This window comes from Chiloscyllium punctatum, chromosome 12 (genome assembly GCF_047496795.1).
Source record: "Chiloscyllium punctatum isolate Juve2018m chromosome 12, sChiPun1.3, whole genome shotgun sequence".
NCBI lineage: Eukaryota > Metazoa > Chordata > Chondrichthyes > Orectolobiformes > Hemiscylliidae > Chiloscyllium > Chiloscyllium punctatum.
Window position 1 is genome coordinate 74298322 of NC_092750.1, and position 27378 is coordinate 74325699.

The 27378-nt window shown below is 57.2% G+C and overlaps 1 protein-coding gene across 8 annotated transcripts in view; it reads right to left on the bottom strand.

Moving 5' to 3' along the window:
- Nucleotides 1-27378, bottom strand: part of LOC140483939 (transmembrane and coiled-coil domains protein 1-like) — a 105065-nt gene that overhangs the window by 5029 nt on the left and 72658 nt on the right. For 6 of the 8 annotated variants that reach the window (XM_072582790.1, XM_072582792.1, XM_072582791.1 and 3 more), the window contains 2 exons: nt 15244-16169; nt 11572-11707 (listed from right to left, as the gene is read on the bottom strand). In XM_072582790.1, the coding sequence (XP_072438891.1) occupies nt 11572-11707; nt 15244-16169 (1062 nt within the window). Of the gene's footprint in view, nt 1-11571; nt 11708-15205; nt 16170-21031; nt 21168-27378 lie in introns of those variants that run through there. The other 2 variants (XM_072582793.1, XR_011962069.1) reach the window with 2 other exon arrangements.

Here is a 27378-nt window from a genome sequence, read left to right on the forward strand (position 1 = left end):
ATGTTGGGGGGGAACCCATTACGCCGTGGGAGGAACCCATTACCCTGTGGGGGGGGAAATCCGTTACCTTGTGGGGGGGAACCCATTACCCCCTTGGGGGGGGATCCCGTTACCATGTGGGGGGGAACCCGTTACCATGTGGGAGGGGGAATCCGTTACCATGTGGGGGGGGAACCCATTACCCCGTGGGGGGGATCCCGTTACCCCGTGGGGAGGGGACCCGTTACCATGTGGGGGGGAACCCGTTACCATGTGGGAGGGGGAATCCGTTACCATGTGGGGGGGGAACCCATTACCCCGTGGGGGGGGGATCCCGTTACCCCGTGGGGAGGGGACCCGATACCATGTGGGGGGGAACCCGTTACCATGTGGGAGGGGGAATCCGTTACCCCGTGAGGGGGAACCCATTACCCCGGGAAGGGGGACCCGTTACCATGTGGGGGGGAACCCATTACCCCGTGAGGGGGAACCCATTACCCCGAGAGGGGGGGGGGGAACCCGTTACCCTGTGGGGGGGAACCCACTACCATGTGGGGGGAACCCGTTACCCCGTGAGGCGGAACCCATTACCTCGTGGAGGGGGGGAACCGTTACCATGTGGGGGGAACCTGTTACCATGTGGGGGGGGAACCCGTTACCATGTGGGGGGAACCCGTTACCCCGTGGGGGGGACCCGTTACCCCGAGGGGGGGAACCCATTACCCCGTGGGGGGGGTGTGTGGGGGAGAAACCCGTTACCCTGTGGGGGGAACCCATTACCCCGTGAGGGGGAACCCGTTACCCCGAGGGGGGAGGGGGGAACCCGTTACCATGTGGGGGGGGAACCCGTTACCCCGTGGGGGGGGAACCCGTTACCATGTGGGGGGGGGGAACCCGTTACCCCGTGGGGGGGATCCCGTTACCTCGTGGGGGGGTGATCCTGTTACCCCTTGGGGGGGGAGAACCCGTTTCCCCATGCGGGTGGGGAACCGGTTACCCCTGGGGGAGAATCCCGTTACCCCGTGGAGGGAGGGGAACTCGTTACCATGTGAGGGGAACCCGTTACCCTGTTGGGGGAGGTGGAGAGGAACCCATTACCCCGTTGGGGGAGCGGGAGGGAGGAAACCGTTACCCCGTGGGGGGGAGTGGAACCCGTTACCATGTGTGGGGGAACCCATTACCCCTTGGGGGGGGGGCCCGTTACCCCGTTGGGGAGGAACCCGTTACCCTGTGGGGGGAGACCTGTTACCCTGTGGGGGGAGACATGTTACCCTGTGGGGGGAAACCCATTACCCTGTGGGGGGAGACCTGTTACCCTGTGGGGGGAGACCCGTTACCCTGTGGGGGGGAGGAACCCGTTACCCAGTGGGGGGGGACCTGTTACCCCCCGGGGGGGAGCCCGTTACCCCATGGGGGGGGGGGGGGAGCCCGTTACCATGTGGGGGGGTGGGGGGGGAACCCGTTACCCAGTGGGGGGGAACCCATTACCCCGAGGGGGGGGGCCCGTTACCCTGTGAGGGGGAACCCATTACCCCGAGGGGGGGGGAACCCGTTACCATGTGGGGTGAACCCGTTACCCCGTGGGGGGGAGTGGAACCCGTTACCATGTGTGGGGGAACCCATTACCCCTTGGGGGGGGGCCCGTTACCCCGTTGGGGAGGAACCCGTTACCCTGTGGGGGGAGACCTGTTACCCTGTGGGGGGAGAGACCCGTTACCCTGTGGGGGGAGACCCGTTACCCTGTGGGGGGAGACCCGTTACCCTGTGGGGGGGAGGAACCCGTTACCCAGTGGGGGGGGGACCTGTTACCCCCCGGGGGGGGAGCCCGTTACCCCATGGGGGGGGAGGAGCCCGTTACCATGTTGGGGGGGGGGGGGAACCCGTTACCCAGTGGGGGGGGGGGACCTGTTACCCCCCGGGGGGAGAGCCCGTTACCCCATGAGGGGGGAGGACCCGTTACCATGTGTGGGGGGGGGGGGACCCATTACCATGTGTGGGGGAACCCATTACCCCTTGGGGGGGGCCCGTTACCCCGTTGGGGAGGAACCCGTTACCCTGTGGGGAGAGACCTGTTACCCTGTGGGGGGAGAGACCCGTTACCCTGTGGGGGGAGACCCGTTACCCTGTGGGGGGAGACCTGTTACCCTGTGGGGGGAGACCCGTTACCCTGTGGGGGGGAGGAACCCGTTACCCAGTGGGGGGGGACCTGTTACCCCCTGGGGGGGGAGCCCGTTACCCCATGGGGGGGGAGGAGCCCGTTACCATGTGGGGGGGGGGGGAACCCGTTACCCAGTGGGGGGGACCTGTTACCCCCGGGGGGGGAGCCCGTTACCCCATGAGGGGGGGGGGGGGGGAGCCCGTTACCATGTGGGGGGGGAACCCGTTACCATGTGGAGGGGAAACCCGTTACCCCGTGGAGGTGAACAAATTACCATGTGGGGGGGGAACCCGTTACCATGTGGGGGGGACCCCATTACCCCATGGGGGGAACCCGTTACCATGTGGGGGGGGAACCCGTTACCATGTGGGGGGGACCCCATTACCCCATGGGGGGAAACCCGTTACCATGTGGGGGGGGAGCCCGTTACCCTATGGGGGGGGGGGGGGAGCCCGTTACCATGTGGGGGGGACCCCATTACCCCATGGGGGGGGAACCCGTTACCATGTGGGGGGGGAAACCTGTTACCCCATGGGGGGAACCTGTTATCCCTTGGGGGGGAGCCCGTTACTATGTGGGGGGGGGACCCGTTATCCAATGAGGGGGAAACCCGTTACCCTGTGGGGGGAGACCCGTTACCCTGTGGGGGGAACCCGTTACCCAGTGGGGGGGAACCCGTTACCCTGTGGGGGGGGGGGGGAGCCCGTTACCCCGTGGGGCGGGGAACCAGTTACCCCGTGGGGGGGGGTGGGGGGGAGCCCGTTACCATGTGGGGGGGGAAACCCGATACCATGTGGGGGGGGGAGCCCGTTACCCCGTGGGGCGGGGAACCAGTTACCCCGTGGGGGGGGGGTGGGGGGGAGCCCGTTACCATGTGGGGGGGGAAACCCGATACCATGTGGGGGGGGGGAGCCCGTTACCCCGTGGGGCGGGGAACCTGTTACCCCGTGGGGGGGGGAACCCATTACCATGTGGGGGGGGAACCCGTTACCATGTTGGGGGGGGGAGGGGGACCCGTTACAATATGGGGGGGAAACCATTACCCAGTGGGGGGGGAACCCATTACCATGTGGGGGGGGGAATCCGTTACCATGTGGGGGGGGACCCCATTACCCCATGGGCGGGGAACCCGTTACCATGTGGGGGGGAACCCGTTACCATGTGGGGGGGAGGGAACCCGTTACCATGTGGGGTGAACCCGTTACCTTGTGGGGGGAACCCGTTACCCCGTGAGGGGGGGGGGGGGAACTCATTACCCCGTGGGGGGGTGGGGGAAAAACCAGTTACCCTGTGGGGGGAACCCATTACCCTGTGAGGGGGAACCCGTTACCCCGAGGGGGGAGGGGGGGGGAACCTGTTACCATGTGGGGGGAACCCATTACCCCGTGGGGGGGAACCCATTACCATGTGGGGGGAACCCATTACCATGTGGGGGGAACCCATTACCCTGTGAGGGGGAACCCGTTACCCCATGGGGGGGGATCCCGTTACCCCGTGGGGAGGGGAACCCGTTACCCCGTGGGTGGGAACCCATTACCCCGGGAAGGGGGACACGTTACCCTGTGGGGGGGAACCCATTACCATGTGGGCGGAACCCGTTACCCTGTGGGGGTGGGGAACCCATTACCTCGTGGGGGGGGGGAAACCGTTACCATGTGGGGGGAACCCGTTACCATGTGGGGGGGGAACCCGGTACCCTGTGAGGGGGAACCCGTTACCCTGTGAGGGTGGGGAACCCATTACCTCATGGATGGGAACCCGTTACCATGTGGGCGGGAAACCGTTACTATGTGGGGGGAACCCATTACCCTGTGAGGGGGAATCCGTTACCCTGTGGGGGTGGGGAACCCATTACCTCGTGGGGGGAGCCCGTTACCATGTGGGGGGGGGAAACCGTTACCCTGTGGGGGGGAACCCGTTACCATGTGGGGGGGGGGGGGGAACCTATTACCCTGTGGGGTGGGAACCCGTTACCATGTGGGGGGGGATCCCGTTACCATGTGGGGGGAACCCATTACCTCGTTTGGGGGGGGGGGGGGGGTGGGGGAACTGTTACCATGTGGGAGGAACCCGTTACCTTGTGGGAGGAGACCCATTACCCCGTGGGGGGGAACCCGTTACCCTGTTGGGGGGGAACCCGTTACCCTGTGGGGGGAGACCTGTTACCCTGTGGGGGGGAGGAACCCATTACCCAGTGGGGGGGGACCTGTTACCCCCCGGGGGGGAGCCCGTTTCCCCATTGGGGGGGGCGGGGGGGGGAGCCCGTTACAATGTGGGGGGGGGGGAACCCGTTACCCAGTGGGGGGGGGACCTGTTACCCCCCGGGGGGGAGCCCGTTACCATGTGGGGGGGGGAACCCGTTACCATGTGGAGGGGAAACCCGTTACCCCGTGGAGGCGAACAAATTACCATGTGGGGGGGGAACCCGTTACCATGTGGGGGGGGGGACCCATTAACATGTGGGGGGAACCCGTTACCATGTGGGGGGGGACCCCATTACCCCATGGGGGGGAACCCGTTACCATGTGGGGGGAACCCATTACCTCGTTTGGGGGGGGGGGGGTGGGGGAACTGTTACCATGTGGGAGGAACCCGTTACCTTGTGGGAGGAGACCCATTACCCCGTGGGGGGGAACCCGTTACCCTGTTGGGGGGGGAACCCGTTACCCTGTGGGGGGAGACCTGTTACCCTGTGGGGGGGAGTAACCCATTACCCAGTGGGGGGGGACCTGTTACCCCCCGGGGGGGAGCCCGTTTCCCCATTGGGGGGGGGTGGGGGGGAGCCCGTTACAATGTGGGGGGGGGGGGGAACCCGTTTACCCAGTGGGGGGGGACCTGTTACCCCCCGGGGGGGAGCCCGTTACCATGTGGGGGGGGGAACCCGTTACCATGTGGAGGGGAAACCCGTTACCCCGTGGAGGCGAACAAATTACCATGTGGGGGGGGAACCCGTTACCATGTGGGGGGGGGGGACCCATTACCATGTGGGGGGGAACCCGTTACCATGTGGGGGGGACCCCATTACCCCATGGGGGGGAACCCGTTACCATGTGGGGGGGAAACCTGTTATCCCGTGGGGGGGAGCCCATTACCATGTGGGGGGGGGGGAACCCATTACCATGTTGGGGGGGGGAACCCATTACGCCGTGGGAGGAACCCATTACCCTGTGGGGGGGGAATCCGTTACCATGTGGCGGGGGGAACCCATTACCCCCTTGGGGGGGGATCCCGTTACCATGATGGGGGGAACCCGTTACCATGTGGGAGGGGGAATCCGTTACCATGTGGGGGGGGAACCCATTACCCCGTGGGGGGGATCCCGTTACCCCGTGGGGAGGGGACCCGATACCATGTGGGGGGGGAACCCGTTACCATGTGGGAGGGGGAATCCGTTACCATGTGGGGGGGGGAACCCATTACCCCGTGGGGGGGGGGATCCCGTTACCCCGTGGGGAGGGGACCCGATACCATGTGGGGGGGAACCCGTTACCATGTGGGAGGGGGAACCCGTTACCCCGTGAGGGGGAACCCATTACCCCGGGAAGGGGGGACCCGTTACCATGTGGGGGGGAACCCATTACCCCGTGAGGGGGAACCCATTACCCCGAGAAGGGGGGGGAACCCGTTACCCTGTGGGGGGGAACCCACTACCATGTGGGGGGAACCCGTTACCCCGTGAGGCGGAACCCATTACCTCGTGGGGGGTGGAAACCGTTACCATGTGGGGGGAACCTGTTACCATGTGGGGGGGGAACCCGTTACCATGTGGGGGGAACCCGTTACCCCGTGGGGGTGTGGGTGTGGGGGAGAAACCCGTTACCCTGTGGGGGGAACCCATTACCCCGTGAGGGGGAACCCGTTACCCCGAGGGGGGAGGGGGGGAACCCGTTACCATGTGGGGGGAACCCATTACCCCCGTGGGGGGGAACCCATTACCCTGTGAGGGGGAACCCGTTACCCTGTGGGGGGGGGGATTCCGTTACCATGTGGGAGGGTGAACCCGTTAACCGGGTGGGGGGGGGAACCCGTTACCCCGTTGGGGGGGAACCCGTTACCATGTGGGGGGGGGGGGGGGGAACCCGTTACCCCGTGGGGGGGATCCCGTTACCTCGTGGGGGGTGATCCTGTTACCCCTTGGGGGGGGAGAACCCGTTTCCCCATAGGGGTGGGGAACCGGTTACCCCTGGGGGAGAATCCCGTTACCCCGTGGAGGGAGGGGAACTCGTTACCATGTGAGGGGAACCCGTTACCCTGTTGGGGAGGTGGGGGAGGAACCCATTACCCCGTTGGGGGAGCGGGAGGGAGGAACCCGTTACCCCGTGGGGGGAGACCCGTTACCCTGTGGGGGGAAACCCGTTACCCTGTGGGGGGGAGGAACCCGTTACCCAGTGAGTGGGGACCTGTTACCCCCCGGGGGGGGAACCCGTTACCCTGTTGGGGGGGAACCCGTTACCATGTGGGGGGGGGGGGGGGGGAACCCGTTACCCCGTGGGGGGGATCCCGTTACCTCGTGGGGGGTGATCCTGTTACCCCTTGGGGGGGGAGAACCCGTTTCCCCATAGGGGTGGGGAACCGGTTACCCCTGGGGGAGAATCCCGTTACCCCGTGGAGGGAGGGGAACTCGTTACCATGTGAGGGGAACCCGTTACCCTGTTGGGGGAGGTGGGGAGGAACCCATTACCCCGTTGGGGGAGCGGGAGGGAGGAACCCGTTACCCCGTGGGGGGAGACCCGTTACCCTGTGGGGGGAAACCCGTTACCATGTGGGGGGGGAACCCGTTACCATGTGGGGGGAACCCGTTACCCCGTGGGGGTGTGGGTGTGGGGGAGAAACCCGTTACCCTGTGGGGGGAACCCATTACCCCATGAGGGGGAACCCGTTACCCCGAGGGGGGAGGGGGGGGAACCCATTACCATGTGGGGGGAACCCATTACCCCGTGGGGGGGAACCCATTACCATGTGGGGGGAAACCCATTACCCTGTGAGGGGGAACCCGTTACCCTGTGGGGGGGGGATTCCGTTACCATGTGGGAGGGTGAACCCGTTAACCGGTGGGGGGGGGAACCCGTTACCCCGTTGGGGGGGAACCCGTTACCATGTGGGGGGGGGGGGGGAACCCGTTACCCCGTGGGGGGGATCCCGTTACCTCGTGGGGGGTGATCCTGTTACCCCTTGGGGGGGGAGAACCCGTTTCCCCATAGGGGTGGGGAACCGGTTACCCCTGGGGGAGAATCCCGTTACCCCGTGGAGGGAGGGGAACTCGTTACCATGTGAGGGGAACCCGTTACCCTGTTGGGGGAGGTGGGGAGGAACCCATTACCCCGTTGGGGGAGCGGGAGGGAGGAACCCGTTACCCCGTGGGGGGAGACCCGTTACCCTGTGGGGGGAAACCCATTACCATGTGGGGGGGGAACCCGTTACCCAGTGAGTGGGGACCTGTTACCCCCCGGGGGGGAGCCCGTTACCCCATGGGGGGGGGGGGGGGGGAGCCCGTTACCATGTGGGGGGGGGGGGGAACCCGTTACCCAGTGGGGGGGGACCTGTTACCCCGGGGGGGGGGAGCCCATTACCCCATGGGGGGGGGGGGAAGCCCGTTACCATGTGGGGGGGGAACCCGTTACCCCGTGGAGGTGAACAAATTACCATGTGGGGGGGGAACACGTCGCCATGTGGGGGGGACCCCATTACCCCATGGGGGGGAACCCGTTACCATGTGGGGGGGGAACCCGTTACCATGTGTGGGGGGGGGGGGAACCCATTACCATGTGGGGGGAACCCATTACCATGTGGGGGGACCCCATTACCATGTGGGGGGGACCCCATTACCCCATGGGGGGGAACCCGTTACCATGTGGGGGGGAAACCTGTTACCCCGTGGGGGGAACCTGTTATCCCGTGGGGGGGAGCCCGTTACCATGTGGGGGGGGAACCCGTTACCATGTGGAGGGGAAACCCATTAAGCCGTGGGGGAAACCCGTTACCCCATGGGGGGGGATCCCGTTACCCCGTGGGGAGGGGAACCCGTTACCCCGTGGGTGGGAACCCATTACCCCGGGAAGGGGGACACGTTACCCTGTGGGGGGGAACCCATTACCATGTGGGCGGAACCCGTTACCCTGTGGGGGTGGGGAACCCATTACCTCGTGGGGGGGGGGGGGGGGAAACCGTTACCATGTGGGGGGAACCCGTTACCATGTGGGGGGGGAACCCGTTACCCCGTGGGGGGGACCCGTTACCACGTGGGGGGGGGAACCCATTACCCCGTGGTGGGGGGGTGGGGGAGAAACCCGTTACCCTGTGGGGGGAACCCATTACCCCGTGAGGGGGAACCCGTTACCATGTGGGGGGAACCCATTACCCCGTGGGGGGGAACCCCGTTACCATGTGGGAGGGTGAACCCGTTACCCCGTGGGGGGGGAACCCGTTACCCCGTGGGGGGGGAACCTGTTACCATGTGGGGGGGGGGGGGGGAGAACCCGTTACCCCGTGGGGGGGGGATCCCGTTACCTTGTGGGGGGGTGAATCTGTTACCCCTTGGGGGGGGGAGAACCCGTTTCCCCATGGGGGTGGGGAACCGGTTACCCCTGGGGGGGAATCCCGTTACCCCGTGGAGGGAGGGGAACCCGTTACCATGTGAGGGGAACCCGTTACCCTGTTGGGGGAGGTGGGGAGGAACCCATTACCCCGTTGGGGGAGCGGGAGGGAGGAACCCGTTACCCCGTGGGGGGGGCCCGTTACCATGTGGGGGGAACCCGTTACCCAGTGGAGGGGAGCCCATTACCCCGTGGGTGGGAACCCATTACCCCAGGAGAGGGGACCCGTTACCCCAAGGGGGGAGGGGGGGGGGGGAACCCGTTACCATGTTGGGGGAACCCGTTACCCTGTCGGGGGAAACCCGTTACCATGTGGGGGGCAACCCGTTACCCTGTGGGGGTGGGGAATCCATTACTTCGTGGGGGGGGGGGAACCGTTACCATGTGGGGGGAACCCGTTACCATGTGGGGGGGAACCCGTTACCCCGTGGGGGGGGAACCCATTACCCCATGGGGGGGGGAACCTTTTACCCTGTGGGGGGGGAACCCATTATCCCGTGGGGGGGGGGGGGAGAGAGAAACCCGTTACCCTGTGGGGGGGAACCCATTACCCCGTGAGGGGGAACCCGTTACCCCAAGGCGGGAGGGGGGTGAACCTGTTACCATGTGGGGGGAACCCATTACCCCATGGGGGGGAACCCGTTACCATGTGGGGGGAACCCATTACCCCATGGGGGGGGAACCCGTTACCCTGTGGGTGTGGGGAACCCATTACCTCGTGGGGGGGGAAACCCGTTACCATGTGGGGGGAGAGCCCGTTACCTCGTGGGGGGGAACCTGTTACCCCGTGGGGGGGGAGAACCCATTACCCCATGGGGGGGTACCCGTTACCCTGTGGGGGGGGAAGCCATTACCCTGTGGGGGGGTGGAACCCGTTACTCTGTGGGGGAACCCATTACCCCGTGAGGGGGAACCCGTTACCATGTGGGGGGGGAACCCGTTACCCTGAAGGGGGGGAACCCGTTACCCTGTGGGGGGGGGAATCCGGTACCATGTGGGAGGGGGAACCCGTTACCACGTGGGGGGGGGGAACCCGTTACCACGTGGGGGGGGAACCCGTTACCCTGTGGGGGGGAACCCGTTACCATGTGGGGGAGGGAGAACCCGTTACCCCGTGGGGGGGATCCCGTTACATCGTGGGGGTGTGATCCTGTTACCCCTTGGGGGGAGAACCCGTTTCCCCATGGGGGTGGGGAACCGGTTACCCCTGGAGGGGGAATCCCGTTACCCCATGGAGGGAGGGGAACCCGTTACCATGTGAGGGGAAACCGTTACCCTGTTGGGGGAGGTGGGGAGGAACCCATTACCCCGTGGGGGGGGGGGGAGGGGAACCCGTTACCATGTGTGGGGGAACCCATTACCCCTTGGGGGGGAACCTGTTACCCCGTGGGTGGGAACCCATTACCCCGTGAGGGGGAACCCATTACCCCAAGGGGGGAGGGGGGGGAACCCCGTTACCATGTGGGGGGAACCCGTTACCCCGTGAGGGGGAACCCGTTACCCTGTGGGGGTGGGGAACCCATTACCTCGTGGGGGGGAGGAAACCGTTACCATGTGGGGGGGACCCCGTTACCTTGTGGGGGGGAACCCGTTACCCCGTGGGGGGGGGAACCCATTACCCCATGGGGGGGAACCTGTTACCCCATGGGGGTGTAACCTGTTACCCCATGGGGGGGGGGACCCATTATCACGTGGGGAGGGGGAGAAACCCGTTATCCTGTGGGGGGAACCCATTACCCCGTGAGGGGGAACCCGTTACCCCGAGGGGGGAGGGGGGGAACCTGTTACCATGTGGGGGGAACCCATTACCCCGTGGGGGTGGAACCCGTTACCCTGTGGGGGGGAACCCCTTAACCTGTGGGGGGAACCTGTTACCCCATGGGGGGGGGGGGAACCTGTTACCATGTGGGGGGGGAACCTGTTACCCTGTGGGGGGGGGGGGGAACCCCTTACCCTGTGGGGGGGAACCCATTACCCCGTGGGGGGGAACCTGTTACCATGTGGGGGGAAACCCGTTACCCTGTGGGGGGGGGGGAACCCCTTACCCTGTGGGGGGGATCCCATTACCCCGTGGGGGGGAACCTGTTACCATGTGGGGGGGGAACCCGTTACCCTGTGGGGGGGGGGGAACCCCTTACCCTGTTGGGGGGGAACCCGTTACCCCGGGGGGAAACCTCGTTACCCTGTGGAGGGAGACCTCGTTACCCCGTGGGGTGGGGCATCCATTACCCCGCTGTAAGCAGGCATCATTACCTTACAGTGGACACCCATTAGCCCTGCAAGAAGAACCCTTTACCCCACATGGAGAAAACCACTACCCTCCCATGGAGTACCTGTTGCCCCACGGGTCCATTTACCCCAAAGGGAGGAACCAGCTCCCCCACAAGTGTTCTGAGTTACCTCTCTGAAGAGGAGTGGGACATGGAGGGCAAGAGGAAAGAGGTTAGGATTCGGGTTAGGAAGGGTATTAGTGAATCAGGCACTCATATTCCGGGCTGGGAGCAGTTGGTGATACAGGGTTGATACAGGTACCCCTGCTTTTCGAACGTTCGCTTTACATCACTTCGCTTTAATGAACGACCCGACATTCAGACCAAATTTTGCAAATCCGAAGAAGATTTTCGCTTTTACGAAAAACAGCGATGTTTTTCCCAGATCAATCATATATCTTCGCTTTATGCCATTTTCAGCTGACAAAAGGTTTCCTGGGAACACTCTGGCAGGGGATACTGTGTCCCACTGTACTGTCAGTGTGCTGTGTGAAGATAGTTGCTGCCTGACGAAAGAAATTCAGCAGTGATTGCTGATCCGGCTGGATACAATGACAGATTGCGCACTGACCTGGATGTCCTGGGCTCGCTCGTGAGACTGGTAAGCGATCTTCTCCTCCATACTCGCCAGCTCCTGCTTTAGGTTATGAATCTCGTTCTGGTGAAGCTCAGTCAGATCGTTCAGCTGATCTTCTAGTCGCTCACACCTATATCACACATCAAATGTCAGCGATCAAAGTGAGATACATCCCACTTCAAAGCAGCACCACGCACACAAAGCTATTTACTTTCACTTTAGAATGGGAGGTAGAGAGTCAGACACAAGGAGAGAAAGGGGGGTGGGGGGGGGAGACAGTCGGTCACGGGAGAGGAGGAGGAGAGACAGTCAGATATAAGGTTGCGACCAGGAGGAGGACAGACAGTTGGATACAGGGCAAGGAAGCAGAGGAAGAGAGAGTCAGACATGTTGTGAGAAAGGACAGTCAAGTTATCAACCTCCTCAAAATACTTTTTGTCTGCCACTTGTCTCTGAAGAATTGAAAACCTCAGAATCTCAGTATGGGGGTAGTCTCTCTCTCTTTCTCTGTGTGTGGGGAGTACAGCCTCTCTCTCTCTCTCTCTCACTCAGTCTGAGGATACAATCTCTCTCCCTCAGACTGGAGATAAAGTGTCTCTGCCTCTCTGAGTCTGGGGTGTACAATCTCTCTCTCCCTCAGTCAGGGGGCACTGCAGAGGGTGGCAGACATTTATCAGGATGTTGCCCAGGCTGGAGAACTTCAGTTTTGAAGGGAGATCAGACAGACTGAGCTTGTTTTCCAAAAAGGAGATAGAGAAGGAACATGTCAGAGATGTATAAACTGATGAAGGCATAGATGGGTAGACAGGAAGTAACCTTTCCCCTTGATGGAGGGATCAATAACCTTTAAGATAAGGGGCAGGAGTTTATAAGGAGATGTGAGGAAAAGTGTTTTCACTCAGAGGGTGGTGGGAATCTGGAACTCACAACCTGTGAGGGTGGTGCTGGCAGAAACATTCATTACATTGAACAAGTATCTAGAACATAGAACATAGAACATAGAACAATACAGCACAGAACAGGCCCTTCGGCCCACGATGTTGTGCCGAACATTTGTCCTAGCTTAAGCACCCATCCATGTACCTATCCAAATGCCGCTTAAAGGTCGCCAATGATTCTGACTCTACCACTCCCACGGGCAGCGCATTCCATGCCCCCACCACTCTCTGGGTAAAGAACCCATCCCTGACATCTCCCCTATACCTTCCACCCTTCACCTTAAATTTATGTCCCCTTGTAACACTCTGTTGTACCCGGGGAAAAGGTTTCTGACTGTCTACTCTATCTATTCCTCTGATCATCTTATAAACCTCTATCAAGTCACCCCTCATCCTTCGCTGTTCCAACAAGAAAAGGCCGAGAACTCTCAACCTATCCTCGTACGACCTACTCTCCATTCCAGGCAACATCCTGGTAAATCTTCTCTGCACCCTCTCCAAAGCTTCCACATCTTTCCTAAAGTGAGGCGACCAGAACTGCACACAGTACTCCAACTGTGGCCTAACCAAGGTCCTGTACAGCTGCAATATCACTTCACGACTCTTGAATTCAATCCCTCTGCTAATGAACGATAATACTCCATAGGCCTTCTTACAAACTCTATCCACCTGAGTGGCAACCTTCAAAGATCTATGTACATAGACCCTAAGATCCCTCTGTTCCTCCACCTGACCAAGAACCCTACCATTAACCCTGTATTCCGCATTCTTATTTGTTCTTCCAAAATGGACAACCTCACACTTGGCAGGGTTGAACTCCATCTGCCACTCCTCAGCCCAGCTCTGCATCATATCTAAGTCCCTCTGCAGCCGACAACAGCCCTCCTCACTGTCCACAACTCCACCTATCTTCGTATCATCTGCAAATTTACTGACCCACCCTTCGACTCCCTCATCTAAGTCATTAATAAAAATTACAAACAGCAGAGGACCCAGAACTGATCCCTGCGGAACTCCACTTGTAACTGGGCTCCAGGCTGAATATTTACCATCTACCACCACTCTCTGCCTTCGACCGGTTAGCCAGTTTTTTTTTAGATTAGATTACTTACAGTGTGGAAACAGGCCCTTCGGCCCAACAAGTCCACACCGCCCCGCCGAAGCGTAACCCACCCATACCCCTACATCTACATTTACCCCTTACCTAACACTATGGGCAATTTAGCATAGTCAATTCACCTGGCCTGCACATCTTTGGACTGTGGGAGGAAACCGGAGCACCCGGAGGAAACCCACGCAGACACGGGGAGAACGTGCAAACTCCACACAGTCAGTCGCCTGAGGCGGGAATTGAACCCGGGTCTCAGGCGCTGTGAGGCAGCAGTGCTAACCACTGTGCCACCATGCCGCCCACCAATTGGCCAAATTTTCTATCCAATTGGCCAAATTTCCCTCTATCCCATGCCTCCTGACTTTCCGCATAAGCCTACCATGGGGAACCTTATCAAATGCCTTACTAAAATCCATGTACACTACATCCACTGCTCTACCCTCATCCACATGCTTGGTCACCTCCTCGAAGAATTCAATAAGACTTGTAAGGCAAGACCTACCCTTCACAAATCCAAAGCCTGGATGCCAAAGCCTGCAAGACTGTGAGCCGAGTTCTGGGAAATGGGATTAGAACAAGTAGGTGGTTGTTTTTAGGAGAAAGCGAGGACTGCAAATGCTGGAGATCAGAGTCGAAAGTGTGGTACTGGAAAAGCACAGCAGGTCAAGCAACATCTGAGGAGCAGGAGAATCGACGTTTCGGGCAAGAGCCCTTCATCAGGAATGAGGCTTGTGAGCCAAGAGGTTGGGGGGGGGGGGGGGAGGTAGATGAGAGTGCGATAGGTGCATGGAGGTGGGGGTAAAGGTGATAGGTCAGAGAGGAGGATGGAGCGGATAGGTGGGAAGGAAGATCGACAGGTGGGACAGGTCATGAGGGCGTGCAGAAATGGAAGGTTGGATCTGGGATAAGGTGGGGGGGGGGGTGGAGTGGAGAGGAAATGAGAAAACTGGTGAAGTCCACATTGATGCCCTGGGGTTGGAGGGTCCTGAGACAGAGGATGAGGCGTTCTTCCTCCAGGCGTTAGGTGGTTAGGGAGTGGCGATGGAGGAGGCCCAGGACCCGCATCCCCTCGGCAGAGTGGGAGGGGGGAGTTGAAGTGTTCAGCCACGGGGCGGTGGGGTTGGTTGGTGCGGGTGTCCCGGGGATGTTCGCTGAAGCGCTCTGGGAGTAGTCGTCCAGTCTCCTCACTGTAGAGGAGACCGCATCAGGAGCAATGGACACAGTAAATGACATGTGTGGAAGTGCAAGTGAAACTTTGATGGATGTGGAAGGCTCGTTTGGACAGGGGTGAGGGGAGAGGGGAGGGAGTGGGCACAGGTTTTGCAATTCCTGTGGTGGCAGGGGGAAGGGTGGGTTGTTGGGGGGGACGTGGACCTGACAACAGAGTCGCAGAGGGAATGGTCTTTAAGGAAAGCAGATAGGGTTTGACCAGTGTGGATGTGATGGGCTGAAGGACCTTTTTCTGTACTGTAGGTCTCTATGACTAGTTGATGTCAGGCTAACTGGCCAGGCATTGCCACACACACACACAGCAGACAGGAAAGGTGATGCCAATCAGATGCAGAGTAAATAAACTAACCCAAGTGGAGGAGAGTTGCCTGCAGCATCTGACTGTACCTGTATCGCTCTTCCTGTAGTGTTTGCAACATGAGGGTATAATCCCTTTGGTAGTGAGATTTCAGCCTGTCAAACGACTCCTCTAGTCGAGCTTGGGTCTCCTTCACTTGCTGCAGCTCCTGCAAGATCCCCTCAAAGCCACAGCCAGACAGCTCCAGGGGGTCGGGTTTGGAGGAGGCTGGCTCGAGGGGGGCCCCGGACATGCTGTTGGCCCCTGACCCCGAGGTGCCGCTGGAGCACTCCTCCTCGCTGCTGTACCGCGGGCTGAACTGCAGCTGGCCGCAGATGCCCAGGGCCTCGAGGCACTCCTCCGCCTGGCTGTCGTCCAGCGGCTCCTTCAGGGCCGGGATGTTGTCCGCGCTGCCAAGCCGGTTGCGCAACAGCGACGCAAACTCCCGCGGCTTGGCGGCCACGGCGCCGGCGGCCGTGTGGGTGGCCTGGGAGAAGCTGGAGAGCCCGCCCCGCATGCTGCCCACCACGCCCTCGCTGAAGCCGGTCACCTTGGCGCCCACCCCCCTCAGGCCCTGCTGCACGTCCCGTAGCACGTCCTTGGGCTGCCGGGGGACACCGTTGTGCTCGATCTCCCGCAGCTTGTGGCGGTAGTGCTCCAGCTTGCGCTGCAGGTGCAGGATGGCCTGGGCCGACTTCTGGTTCTTTTTCTCGAAGACCTGCTTGATGCGGCTGCCCTGCTGCCGGTCGGCGCTGCCCGCTAGCTTCAGGTACTCGGCCACGTTGTCATCGCGCGCCGTCTGCTCCACCTTCAGCTGCTCAGTCAGCCGCAGCACCTTCTGCTGGAGCTGGGCGATGGCCGCACGGGTCCTGTGTGGGTCCAGGCCGCTGTCCGCGCTCTCCGCACTGACCCCGCCATCCGAGCCTGACGCCACCCCACCCGACGGTGCCAGGCTGTTCAGCTCCAGCCGCTCGATCTGCAAGAAAACAAGCCCAGGGTCAGTGCCATGGCCTTCTAAACGGCACACAAGTCAGCGAGCCCTCAATACCGGGCTGAAGGAACACTCCCGTGGAATGCACACTCACAATGTTGACAGGCTAGAAAAACTCGGGTCGTTTGCTCTGGCCTGGCAGAGGCTAAAGGGAGACTTGATGGAAGTCTTCAAACTATGAGAGGCGTCGATAGGGTTGACATCAGAATCCTCTTTCCCCCCCAGACCTGAGATACCTAATACTAGGGAGAACGCATTTAAGGGGCAAGTTGATAGGAGATGTTGAGGGGAGGGGGCGAGTTTTTTTTTATACAGAGAGTAGTAGATGTCTGGAACATGCTGTCAGGGGTGGTGGAGGAGGTAGATACGATAGGGGTGTTTAAGGGATTTTTAGGTAAGTACATGAATATGCAGGGAATGTAGAGGTATGGACCAGGGTTAGGCAGAAGGGATTAGTTTAATTTGGCTTCAAGTTCGGCACAATATTGTGGGCCGCAGGGCCCGTTCCTGGGCTGCGCTGTTCTAAGTTTCAGGATTTTGAAGTATCCTTAAGTATTTCGTTCACCTAATTCAAACAAATGGAATCCTGGCACTTATACAGTTGTAGAATGCCTACAGTGTGGAAGCAGGCCATTCGGCCTATCAAGTCCACTCTGCGCTTCTGAAGTGCATCCCACCCAGACCTCACCCCACTACCCTATCCCTGTAACCCGACATTTCCCATGGCTAACCCACCTAGTCTACACATCCCTGGACAGTATGAGCAATTTAGCATGGCCAATCCACTTAACCTGTGCAACTTTGAACTGAAAAGGGAAAACGGAGCACTCGGAGGAAACCCATCCACATATAAACTCCACATGTGCAAAGCCCCCACCTGAGCCGCGAATTGAACCTGGCTCCCTGGTGCTGAGAGGCAGCAGGCCTAACCACTGAGTCACCATACTGCGTTATGGCTAAAGGACTGCATTATAAAAGTTGTGTCGTTGCAATGATATAAGGCGTTGGTGAGACCACATCTGCAGTACTACACCCAGTTCTGGTCTCCTTATGTGAGGAAGAATGTGGTGGCACTGGAGGCAGTTCAGGGGAGGTTCATCAGGTTGATTCCAGAGATGAAAGGGCTGTCGTACGAGGAGCTGAAGAGTTTGGGCTTGCTCTCGCTGGAGTTCAGAAGAATTGGGGTTGGGGGTTTGATTAAGTTGTATCAAATGCTAAAGAGGATGGATAGGGTGTATGTTGGACAGTCTCAAACAAGAGGTAGAGTGAGAGGAGGTAGATTCAAAACCAAGATAGGAAGAAACTATTACCTCAAACGGTTGTGAATCTGTGGAACTCACTGCTCCACAGAGCAATGGAGGCAGAATCAATCAACAGATCCAAGAAAGAAAGATATACTTCTGATGAAAAGTAGGATAAAGGGCTGGTGGAAGCAGGCAGGAAAGTGGATTGAGACTGGGATAAAATCAGCAATGATCAGTGGAATATGCTCAAAGGGCTGAATTGTCCACTCTTGCTCATAATTCCCAGATAATTCAGAGGCCATTTCAGAGCTGATGCCATCATTGTTGGTTCCCTACAGGGCATTTATGAACTGGATGGGTTTTTTTTACAACAAGCAACCTTGCTTCCACGATCCACATTACAAACAGCATGATTCAATTCCAAGTTGATTCACTGAATGTAAACAGCTGCTGAGCTTCGGCCTTTTACCAATGGATTGCCCATCCAGGAACATAACCTACCTCTTACCATCACACCACTACCTCCCCACAATCAACTTCCATGTTTCTCCCGAACCTCAACTAAGTAGATCCGACGTGCCAGGTTGAACTGCTTAGCAACTGGCCAGTATCTGTGCTGTTTTTGTAGAACAGTGATTACACTTCATTAGTGCTTTATTGGCTGTAAAGTATTTTGACATATGAGGTGGCAATGACAATGTAAGTGTCGTGCTTTAGTAACATTTCTGACTTAATAGGTGAATCACATGGAACCGAAAGCAACAAAACAGGCCATTTTGTATTTACCGGTCTATCGATGCCAGAATTTATATTCCATTTATGCTTCCTCATTACATTTTTCTATTCTGTCCCATCGACCTTCTCTCTCATGCATACACCAATCTCTCCTTAAATATTTCACTGTTGTCTGATTCACCCACTCAATTTGACATCATTCTCATCAGCAACAAATTCTTTGATCCATTGATCGTTAGCTGATATTTAAGTGTATTTCATCACGTATTAGACACTTGCTAGACCCCAGCAGTATTGTGTACAGTTCCGGTTGCTACTGAAGAAGAGATTCATTAGAATGGTTGGAGGTATGAGGAACTTCAGTGATGAGGATAAATTTAAAATTCTGGGACTGTTCCCCTTGGTGAGAAGGTGGCAAAGAGGAGATATGATCGAGGTTTACAAAATCATGAGGTGACTGGATACAGCAGACAGGGAGAAACTATTCCTGCTTGTGAAAGGAACAAGGAGCAAGGGTGAAATAAGGAAGAACTGTTTTTGCACTACCTGGAAACACGATAGAAGCAGGTTCCATTGAGGGATTCAAGAGGTTATTGGATGAATATTTGGATAAAATTAACATACAACGGTATGGGGAAGAAGTGAGAGATTGGCACTAGGTAATAATGCTCATTTAACAAACCCGTCAGGTTTGCTGCATCATTCAGTGAGATTGATCTGATCATCCTCAACTCCATTTTCCTGCCTTGATTCCTTTACTGTTTAAAATTCTGTCCATCTCAAAGCTTTGGACATACTTAATGGTCCCGTCTTGACAGCTGGATTCCACAGATCCTCTGCCCTCTGGCAGGCCCCAGCCCAAGCTGCTTTGAGAGTCTCAGCAGCTATGAACTGTCAGCTCCAGTGATGACTTGCTATCATTTACATCACATCTGAACAAGCGTGTGTGGATAACTGGGCTTGTCCAGAGGCTGCACAGGGGTACAAACCCTACCTGTCTAAGAGTCTGAACTGCGTTCACAGAATCCGAAAATCAAAAGCTGGGAACTGCATGACTAACGAGGTTGACTCATATCCTGTAAGGATGTAAAGCTGATGTCCTTAACCAGTGTGGGGCTCTTTGGGACTCCAGCCCACCCTAATGTGCTTGACTCTTAATCGCTCCCTGAACTGGTCAAGCAAGGCACTCAGTTGGATATAACTACCCAAAGGGAATGCAACCAGCTCAGGGCAATTCGGAGTGGGTACATTCTGGGAAACGTTCAGGCCATCAAACAGTTCAAGTGGCCTCAGCACTGACTAGCAATCAGAAATAGTCGAGCAGCAAAAAGACAGCAGAACATGAGCATTTATTTTTCAATTTAAATAGAGATGATTACGAGGGCTTGGAAATACAGCGAGATAATGTGAATTTGCAAACGAGGCTCAAGGGTAGGTCAATAAAGATGCAGTGTCAGACATTAAACTAGATTACAAATGATAGATGAACTCCAACAAGAAAATGGAATTCCAAGGGACAGACCCAGCGTATGTGGTTAATTAGAAAAGTTAAAATAGAATCAAGCTTAAATAGAAAGCATTTAACTGTGCAAAGACGGGTGGTGGGTCAAAAGATTGGACAAATGTAAGAAGCAAAATCAGAAAGTTAAAAGGGAGGGAAAAATTAGAATACCAGAGAAAATGAGCCAGAAATATAAAAACAGGTAATAAGCGTTTCTATAAATAATTGGAAAGCAGAATTGATAAGAGTCCTGCAGAAAGTGAGACTTGAGAATTAATGACAGAAAATGAGGTGCCAAAGAATTGAACAGCTATTTTCACTATAGAGGAGGCCAGTAATGTCCCAGAAATAGCTGCAAATCAGTGACTAAAGGGAGAGAGGAACAGAGGAAAATCACAATCACCAAAGATTGTACTGAGTGAATTGTTGGAGCTGTATACAGTAATAGACTTCCAGACAGTGTACACACCCCCACTAACTACTGTTAGTGTTCCTCCTCCTGGTCTGATTACATATATTAATCATATAAAAGGAATGAGAGTTGCTGTTAAAAAAAAAGACATTTCCTGGATTAGTTTCGATCACCTCATCTGCAGTCAGTCTGCTGTGCTGAGAGAGCAGCTAATGGGCTGCTGCTAATAGAAACCAAGTGATCACATAATACTGATCTGGCAGAGATAACAGGCACAAAGCAAAGAGTAGTTTAACCCTGAGAGTTGACTGAGTTAGAGCAGGGAGCAGCTCAGTTTCGCTTCTCATAAAGAAGTGCGTTAGTCCAATTAAATCTAGAGAATGTGAAAGGCAGGACAGGGTCAGCCAATATTTGTGGGTGAGGGGTCAATATTTCTGGGCATACAGCCTTGTGGCACTGATGAAGGATTTGAAGACCAATTGTCACCGCACACATTGCCGGCAATGCCAGGCGCAGCTTTGGCAGGGTCCAGTCACCAGATCTCAGCGCCCACAGGACTAGAAGCTTTAGACCAAGCGAGTGAGCCAATATTCTAGCTCTTGATTAATGTCCAGTGATCCCTGGGTTAGACAGAGAGAGAGAGAGAGACAGACAGATAGAGGGGGAGAGTGCGCAAATCAGCCATGGATCCTGCTCCTGGTCACTGTCCAGTGATCCCTAGGCGACTGACAAAAAGCAGAAATCAGTGAGATTCCCCGCTCCTGACCTTTGCCCACTGTCCAAATCTCCCTCCATACAGAGAATATGGGAGAACAAGTGTTTCGACATTCTGGATTCAAGGAGGCTGGCAGTAAATGTACCGGGGTGGGAGATAAGGGCCATGAGATATTGCTTTCACAAACACAAACAGATCATTCAGAAAGTACAAACAGACCGCGAATGTGAGCAAACTCACCAGTGAGAAAGCAGGCTTTGTGCAGCTGCTCTGCTTCACCCTCACCTTGTGATACCTCCGTTGCTGTTTCTTCCAGTACATTGTCACCCCAAGAAGGGCGCCCTTGTTCTTCTTACTGAACACAACCCGAAGCTGCACTGTTCACTCACATATCCACACAACTGCTACAATACAAAATCGTGTGAGCCACACGCTCACCTGAAACTATGAAACACCCTACAACCAGCCTGCAGCTAAATGATGTCACCCAGAGCGTGAGCCAAGTCAACATTGTCAGCTCAGGCTCACCTGAGAACTGGCTGGATTGTCTGCACAGAGGGAGGGATGAGGTACAAAACAACACAGCGACAGGGAGCACACTGGCACCAGCAAGGCAAACTAAACCAAGGCACGCACCAAAACTGGGACGACACGCAGGACAGAGAAACAGACTGAGGCAGGCCATGACAGGATGCATACTGGGACAGATACCAGTAACAGTTTCCTTATCAGTACACTCACTGCAGGATGCAAAAATGAGACAGCTCAGAAATAAAAGAAATTTTCTGATAGAAACTGTGTTTGAGACCGCAGCGTAACGCCATCTCAGCCAAAGGTCATCCAGCACACACACACACCAGAGTCTGGGATTGGTACTTTTGGGATTCAAAAAGACTTTTGGTACATTTCCTCGACAAGAAGTCAGTGGGAAAATGTAAACCACGTTGGATGGGCATGGATTGAAAACTGGGTAAAAACAATGACTGCAGATGCTGAAAACCAAATACTGGATTAGTGGTGCTGGAAGAGCACAGCAGTTCAGGCAGCATCCGAGGAGCAGCAAAATCAACGTTTCAGGCAAAAGCCCTTCATCATGGATTGAAAACTGTTTGATAAACAAGAAACAGAGGGTGGGAGTAAACAGGTATTTTTCTCAGCAGCAAACCCTGACTAGTGGGCCCCAACTGTTTATGATATACATAAATAACCAGCAAGGGGGAAACCAAATACAACTTTTCCAAATTTGCTGGCCACACAGAACTAGAGTGGGATTATGAATTGTGAGCAGAACGCAAGGAGGCTTCAAGAGGATTTGGACAAATTGAATGAGTGGATAAACACGTGGCAGACACAGCAAAATGTGATTAAATATGGGGTTTTACATTTTGGGGCAGAGTATTATTTCAATGGTGATAGATTTGGAACAGTGGATATACAAAGGGATCTGAGTGTCCTCACACACCAGTCAATGAAAGCAGACCGGCAGCAAGTAATTATGAAGGTAAATGGTATATTGGCCTTCATTGAAAGATGATTTGAGTTCAGAAGTGGGGATGTTGTACTGTAGTTAAACAGGACCTTGGTGCGTCTCCACCTGGAATATTGTGTGCAGTTTTGGTCCCCAACTAAGAAAGGTCGGTTTACGAGGTGGACAGGGATTCTGGATGAAAGATAAACGGTCAGTCCCTGTAGAATTTTCCCCGATATAAAGTCACTGGGTACATTCAAGAGAGACATTCATACATTTTTTGATATTAAAGTGTTCAGGGAGTATGGGGGGAAAGCAGGAATACAGTACTGAGATCGGCAATCAGCCATGATCACTGAATGGTAGAACAGCCTCAAAGGGCAAAATGGCCTCCCCTGCAGCTTATTTTTATGATTTTGTGCGACTGTGACAGCGTCCTGTAGACACACAAGGCTCTGGAGTCACTGGGACATTATCCTATAGATGAACCAGACCCTGAGGAAACTGCAACAGTGTCGTGTAGACACACCAGACCCTGGGGCCACTGTGACAGTGTCCTGTAGACACACCAGACCCTGGGGCCACTGTGACAGTGTTCTGTAGACACCCCAGACCCTGGGACCACTGTGACAGTGTTCTGTAGACACACCAGACCCTGGGGCCACTGTGACAGTGTCCTGTAGACACACCAGACCCTGGGGCCACTGTGACAGTGTTCTGTAGACACACCAGACCCTGGGGCCACTGTGACAGTGTCCTGTAGACACCCCAGACCCTGGGACCACTGTGACAGTGTTCTGTAGACACACCAGACCCTGGGGCCACTGTGACAGTGTCCTGTAGACACACCAGACCCTGGGGCCACTGTGACAGTGTCCTGTAGACACACCAGACCCTGGGGCCACTGTGACAGTGTCCTGTAGACACACCAGACCCTGGGGCCACTGTGACAGTGCCCTGTAGACACAGCAGACCCTGGGGGCACTGTGACAGTGTTCTGTAGACACACCAGACCCTGGGGCCACTGTGACAGTGTCCTGTAGACACACCAGACCCTGGGGCCACTGTGGCAGTGTCCTGTAGACACACCAGACCCTGGGGCCACTGTGACAGTGTCCTGTAGACACACCAGACCCTGGGGGCACTGTGACAGTGTTCTGTAGACACACCAGACCCTGGGGCCACTGTGACAGTGTCCTGTAGACACACCAGACCCTGGGGCCACTGTGACAGTGTCCTGTAGACACACCAGACCCTAGGGCCACTGTGACAGTGTCCTGTAGACACACCAGACCCTGGGGCCACTGTGACAGTGTCCTGTAGACACACCAGACCCTGGGGCCACTGTGGCAGTGTCCTGTAGACACACCAGACCCTGGGGCCACTGTGACAGTGTCCTGTAGACACACCAGACCCTGGGGCCACTGTGGCAGTGTCCTGTAGACACACCAGACCCTGGGGCCACTGTGACAGTGTCCTGTAGACACACCAGACCCTGGGGCCACTGTGACAGTGTTCTGTAGACACAGCAGACCCTGGGGCCACTGTGACAGTGTTCTATAGACACAGCAGACCCTGGGGCCACTGTGACAGTGTCCTGTAGACACCCCAGACCCTGGGGCCACTGTGACAGTGTTCTGTAGACACACCAGACCCTGGGGCCACTGTGACAGTGTCCTGTAGACACACCAGACCCTGGGGCCACTGTGACAGTGTTCTGTAGACACATCAGACCCTGGGGCCACTGTGACAGTGTCCTGTAGACACACCAGACCCTGGGGTCACTGTGACAGTGTCCTGTAGACACCCCAGACCCTGGGGCCACTGTGACAGTGTTCTGTAGACACCCCAGAACCTGGGGCCACTGTGACAGTGTCCTGGTGACACACCAGACCCTGGGACCACTGTGACAGTGTTCTGTAGACACACCAGACCCCGGGGCCACTGTGACAGTGTCCTGTAGACACCCCAGACCCTGGGGCCACTGTGACAGTGTTCTGTAGAGACACCACACCCTGGGGCCACTGTGACAGTGTTCTGTAGACACCCCAGAACCTGGGGCCACTGTGACAGTGTCCTGTAGACACACCAGACCCTGGGGCCACTGTGGCAGTGTCCTGTAGACACCCCAGACCCTGGGGCCACTGTGACAGTGTCCTGTAGACACCCCAGACCCTGGGGCCACTGTGACAGTGTCCTGTAGACACACCAGACCCTGGGGCCACTGTGACAGTGTCCTGTAGACACACCAGACCCTGGGGCCACTGTGACAGTGTCCTGTAGACACACCAGACCCTGGGGCCACTGTGACAGAGTCCTGTAGACACAGCAGACCCTGGGGTCACTGTGACAGTGTTCTAGATTAGATTAGATTAGATTACTTACAGTGTGGAAACAGGCCCTTCGGCCCAACAAGTCCACACCGCCCCGCCGAAGCGCAACCCACCCATATCCCTACATTTACCCCTTACCTAACACTAGGGGCAATTTAGCATGGCCAATTCACCTAACCTGCACATCTTTGGACTGTGGGAGGAAACCGGAGCACCCGGAGGAAACCCACGCAGACACGGGGAGAACGTGCAAACTCCACACAGTTAGTCACCTGAGGCGGGAATTGAACCCGGATCTCTGGCGCTGTGAGGCAACAGTGCTAACCACTGTGCCACCGTGCCGCCCAAGACACAAGACCCTGGGGCCACTGTGACAGTGTTCTATAGACACAGCAGACCCTGGGGCCACTGTGACAGTGTTCTATAGACACCCCAGACCCTGGGGCCACACCGACAGTGTCCTGTAGACACCCCAGACACTGGGACCACTGTGACAGTGTTCTGTAAACACACCAGACCCTGGGGCCACTGTGACAGTGTTCTATAGACACCCCAGACCCTGGGGCCACACCGACAGTGTCCTGTAGACACCCCAGACACTGGGACCACTGTGACAGTGTTCTGTAGACACACCAGACCCTGGGGCCACTGTGACAGTGTCCTGTAGACACACCAGACCCTGGGGGCACTGTGACAGTGTCCTGTAGACACACCAGACCCTGGGGACACTGTGACAGTGTCCTGTAGACACACCAGACCCTGGGGCCACTGTGACAGTGTCCTGTAGACACACCAGACCCTAGGGCCACTGTGACAGTGTTCTGTAGACACACCAGACCCTGGGGTCACTGTGACATTTTTCTGTAGACACACAAGACCCTGGGGCCACTGTGACAGTGTCCTGTCGACACCCCAGACTCTGGGGTCACTGTGACAGTGTTCTGTAGACACAGCAAGACCCTGAGGCCACTGTGACAGTGTCCTGTAGACACCCCAGACCCTGGGGCCACTGCGACAGTGTTCTGTAGACACACCAGACCCTGGGGCCACTGCGACAGTGTTCTGTAGACACACCAGACCCTGGGGCCACGGTGACAGTGTTCTGTAGAGACACCAGACCCTGGGGCCATTGTGACAGTGTTCTGTAGAGACACAAGACCCTGGGGCCACTGTGACAGTGTTCTGTAGACACAGCAGACCCTGGGGCCACTGTGACAGTGTTCTATAGACACAGCAGACCCTGGGGCCACTGTGACAGTGTCCTGTAGACACAGCAGAACCTGGGGACACTGTGACAGTGTCCTGTAGACACACCAGACCCTGGGGCCATTGTGACAGTGTTCTGTAGACACACCAGACCCTGGGGCCACTGTGACAGTGTTCTGTAGACACACCAGACCCTGGGGCCACTGTGACAGTGTCCTGTAGACACACCAGACCCTGGGGGCACTGTAACAGTGTTCTGTAGAGACACCAGATCCTGGGGCCACTGCGACAGTGTCCTGTAGACACCCCAGACCCTGGGGCCACACTGACAGTGTTCTGTCGACACTCCAGACCCTGGGGCCACTGTGGCAGTGTCCTGTAGATACCTCAGACCCTGGGGACACTGTGACAGTGTCCTGTCGACACACCAGACCCTGGGGCCACACTGACAGTGTCCTGTAGACACCGCAGACACTGGGGCCACTGTGACAGTGTCCTGTAGACACCCCAGACATTGGGGCCACTGTGACAGTGTCCTGTAGACACCCCAGACCCTGGGGTCACTGTGACAGTGTTCTGTAGACACACCAGACCCTGGGGCCACTGTGACAGTGTTCTGTAGACACACCAGACCCTGGGCCTACTGTGGCAGTGTTCTGTAGACACACCGGACCTTGTGGCCACTGTGACAGTGTTCAGTAGACACCCCAGACCTTGTGGCCACTGTGACAGTGTTCTGTAGACACAGCAAGACCCTGGGCCTACTATGGCAGTGTTCTGTAGACACACCAGACCCTGGGGCCACTGTGACAGTGTCCTGTAGACACACCAGACCCTGTGGCCACTGTGACAGTGCCCTGTAGACACCCCAGACCCTGGGGCCACTGTGGCAGTGTTCTGTAGACACACCAGACCCTGGGCCTACTGTGACAGTGTTCTGTAGACACCCCAGACCCTGGGACCACTGTGACAGTGTTCTGTAGACACACCAGACCTTGTGGCCACTGTGACAGTGTTCTGTAGACACACCAGACCCTGGGCCCACTGTGACAGTGTTCTGTAGACACCCCAGACCCTGGGGCCACTGTGACAGTGTCCTGTAGACACACCAGACCCTGGGCCCACTGTGACAGTGTCCTGTAGACACACCAGTCCCTGGGGCCACTGTGACAGTGTCCTGTAGACACCCCAGACACTGGGGCCACTGTGGCAGTGTCCAGTAGACACACCAGACCCTGGGGCCACTGTGACAGTGTTCTGTAGACACACCAGACCCTGGGGCCACTGTGACAGAGTCCAGTAGACACACCAGACCCTGGGGCCACTGTGACAGTGTCCTGTAGACACACCAGACCCTGGGGCCACTGTGGCAGTGTCCAGTAGACACACCAGACCCTGGGGCCACTGTGACAGTGTCCTGTAGACACACCAGAACCTGGGGCCACTGTGGCAGTGTCCAGTAGACACACCAGACCCTGGGGGCACTGTAACAGTGTTCTGTAGAGACACCAGATCCTGGGGCCACTGCGACAGTGTCCTGTAGACACCCCAGACCCTGGGGCCACACTGACAGTGTTCTG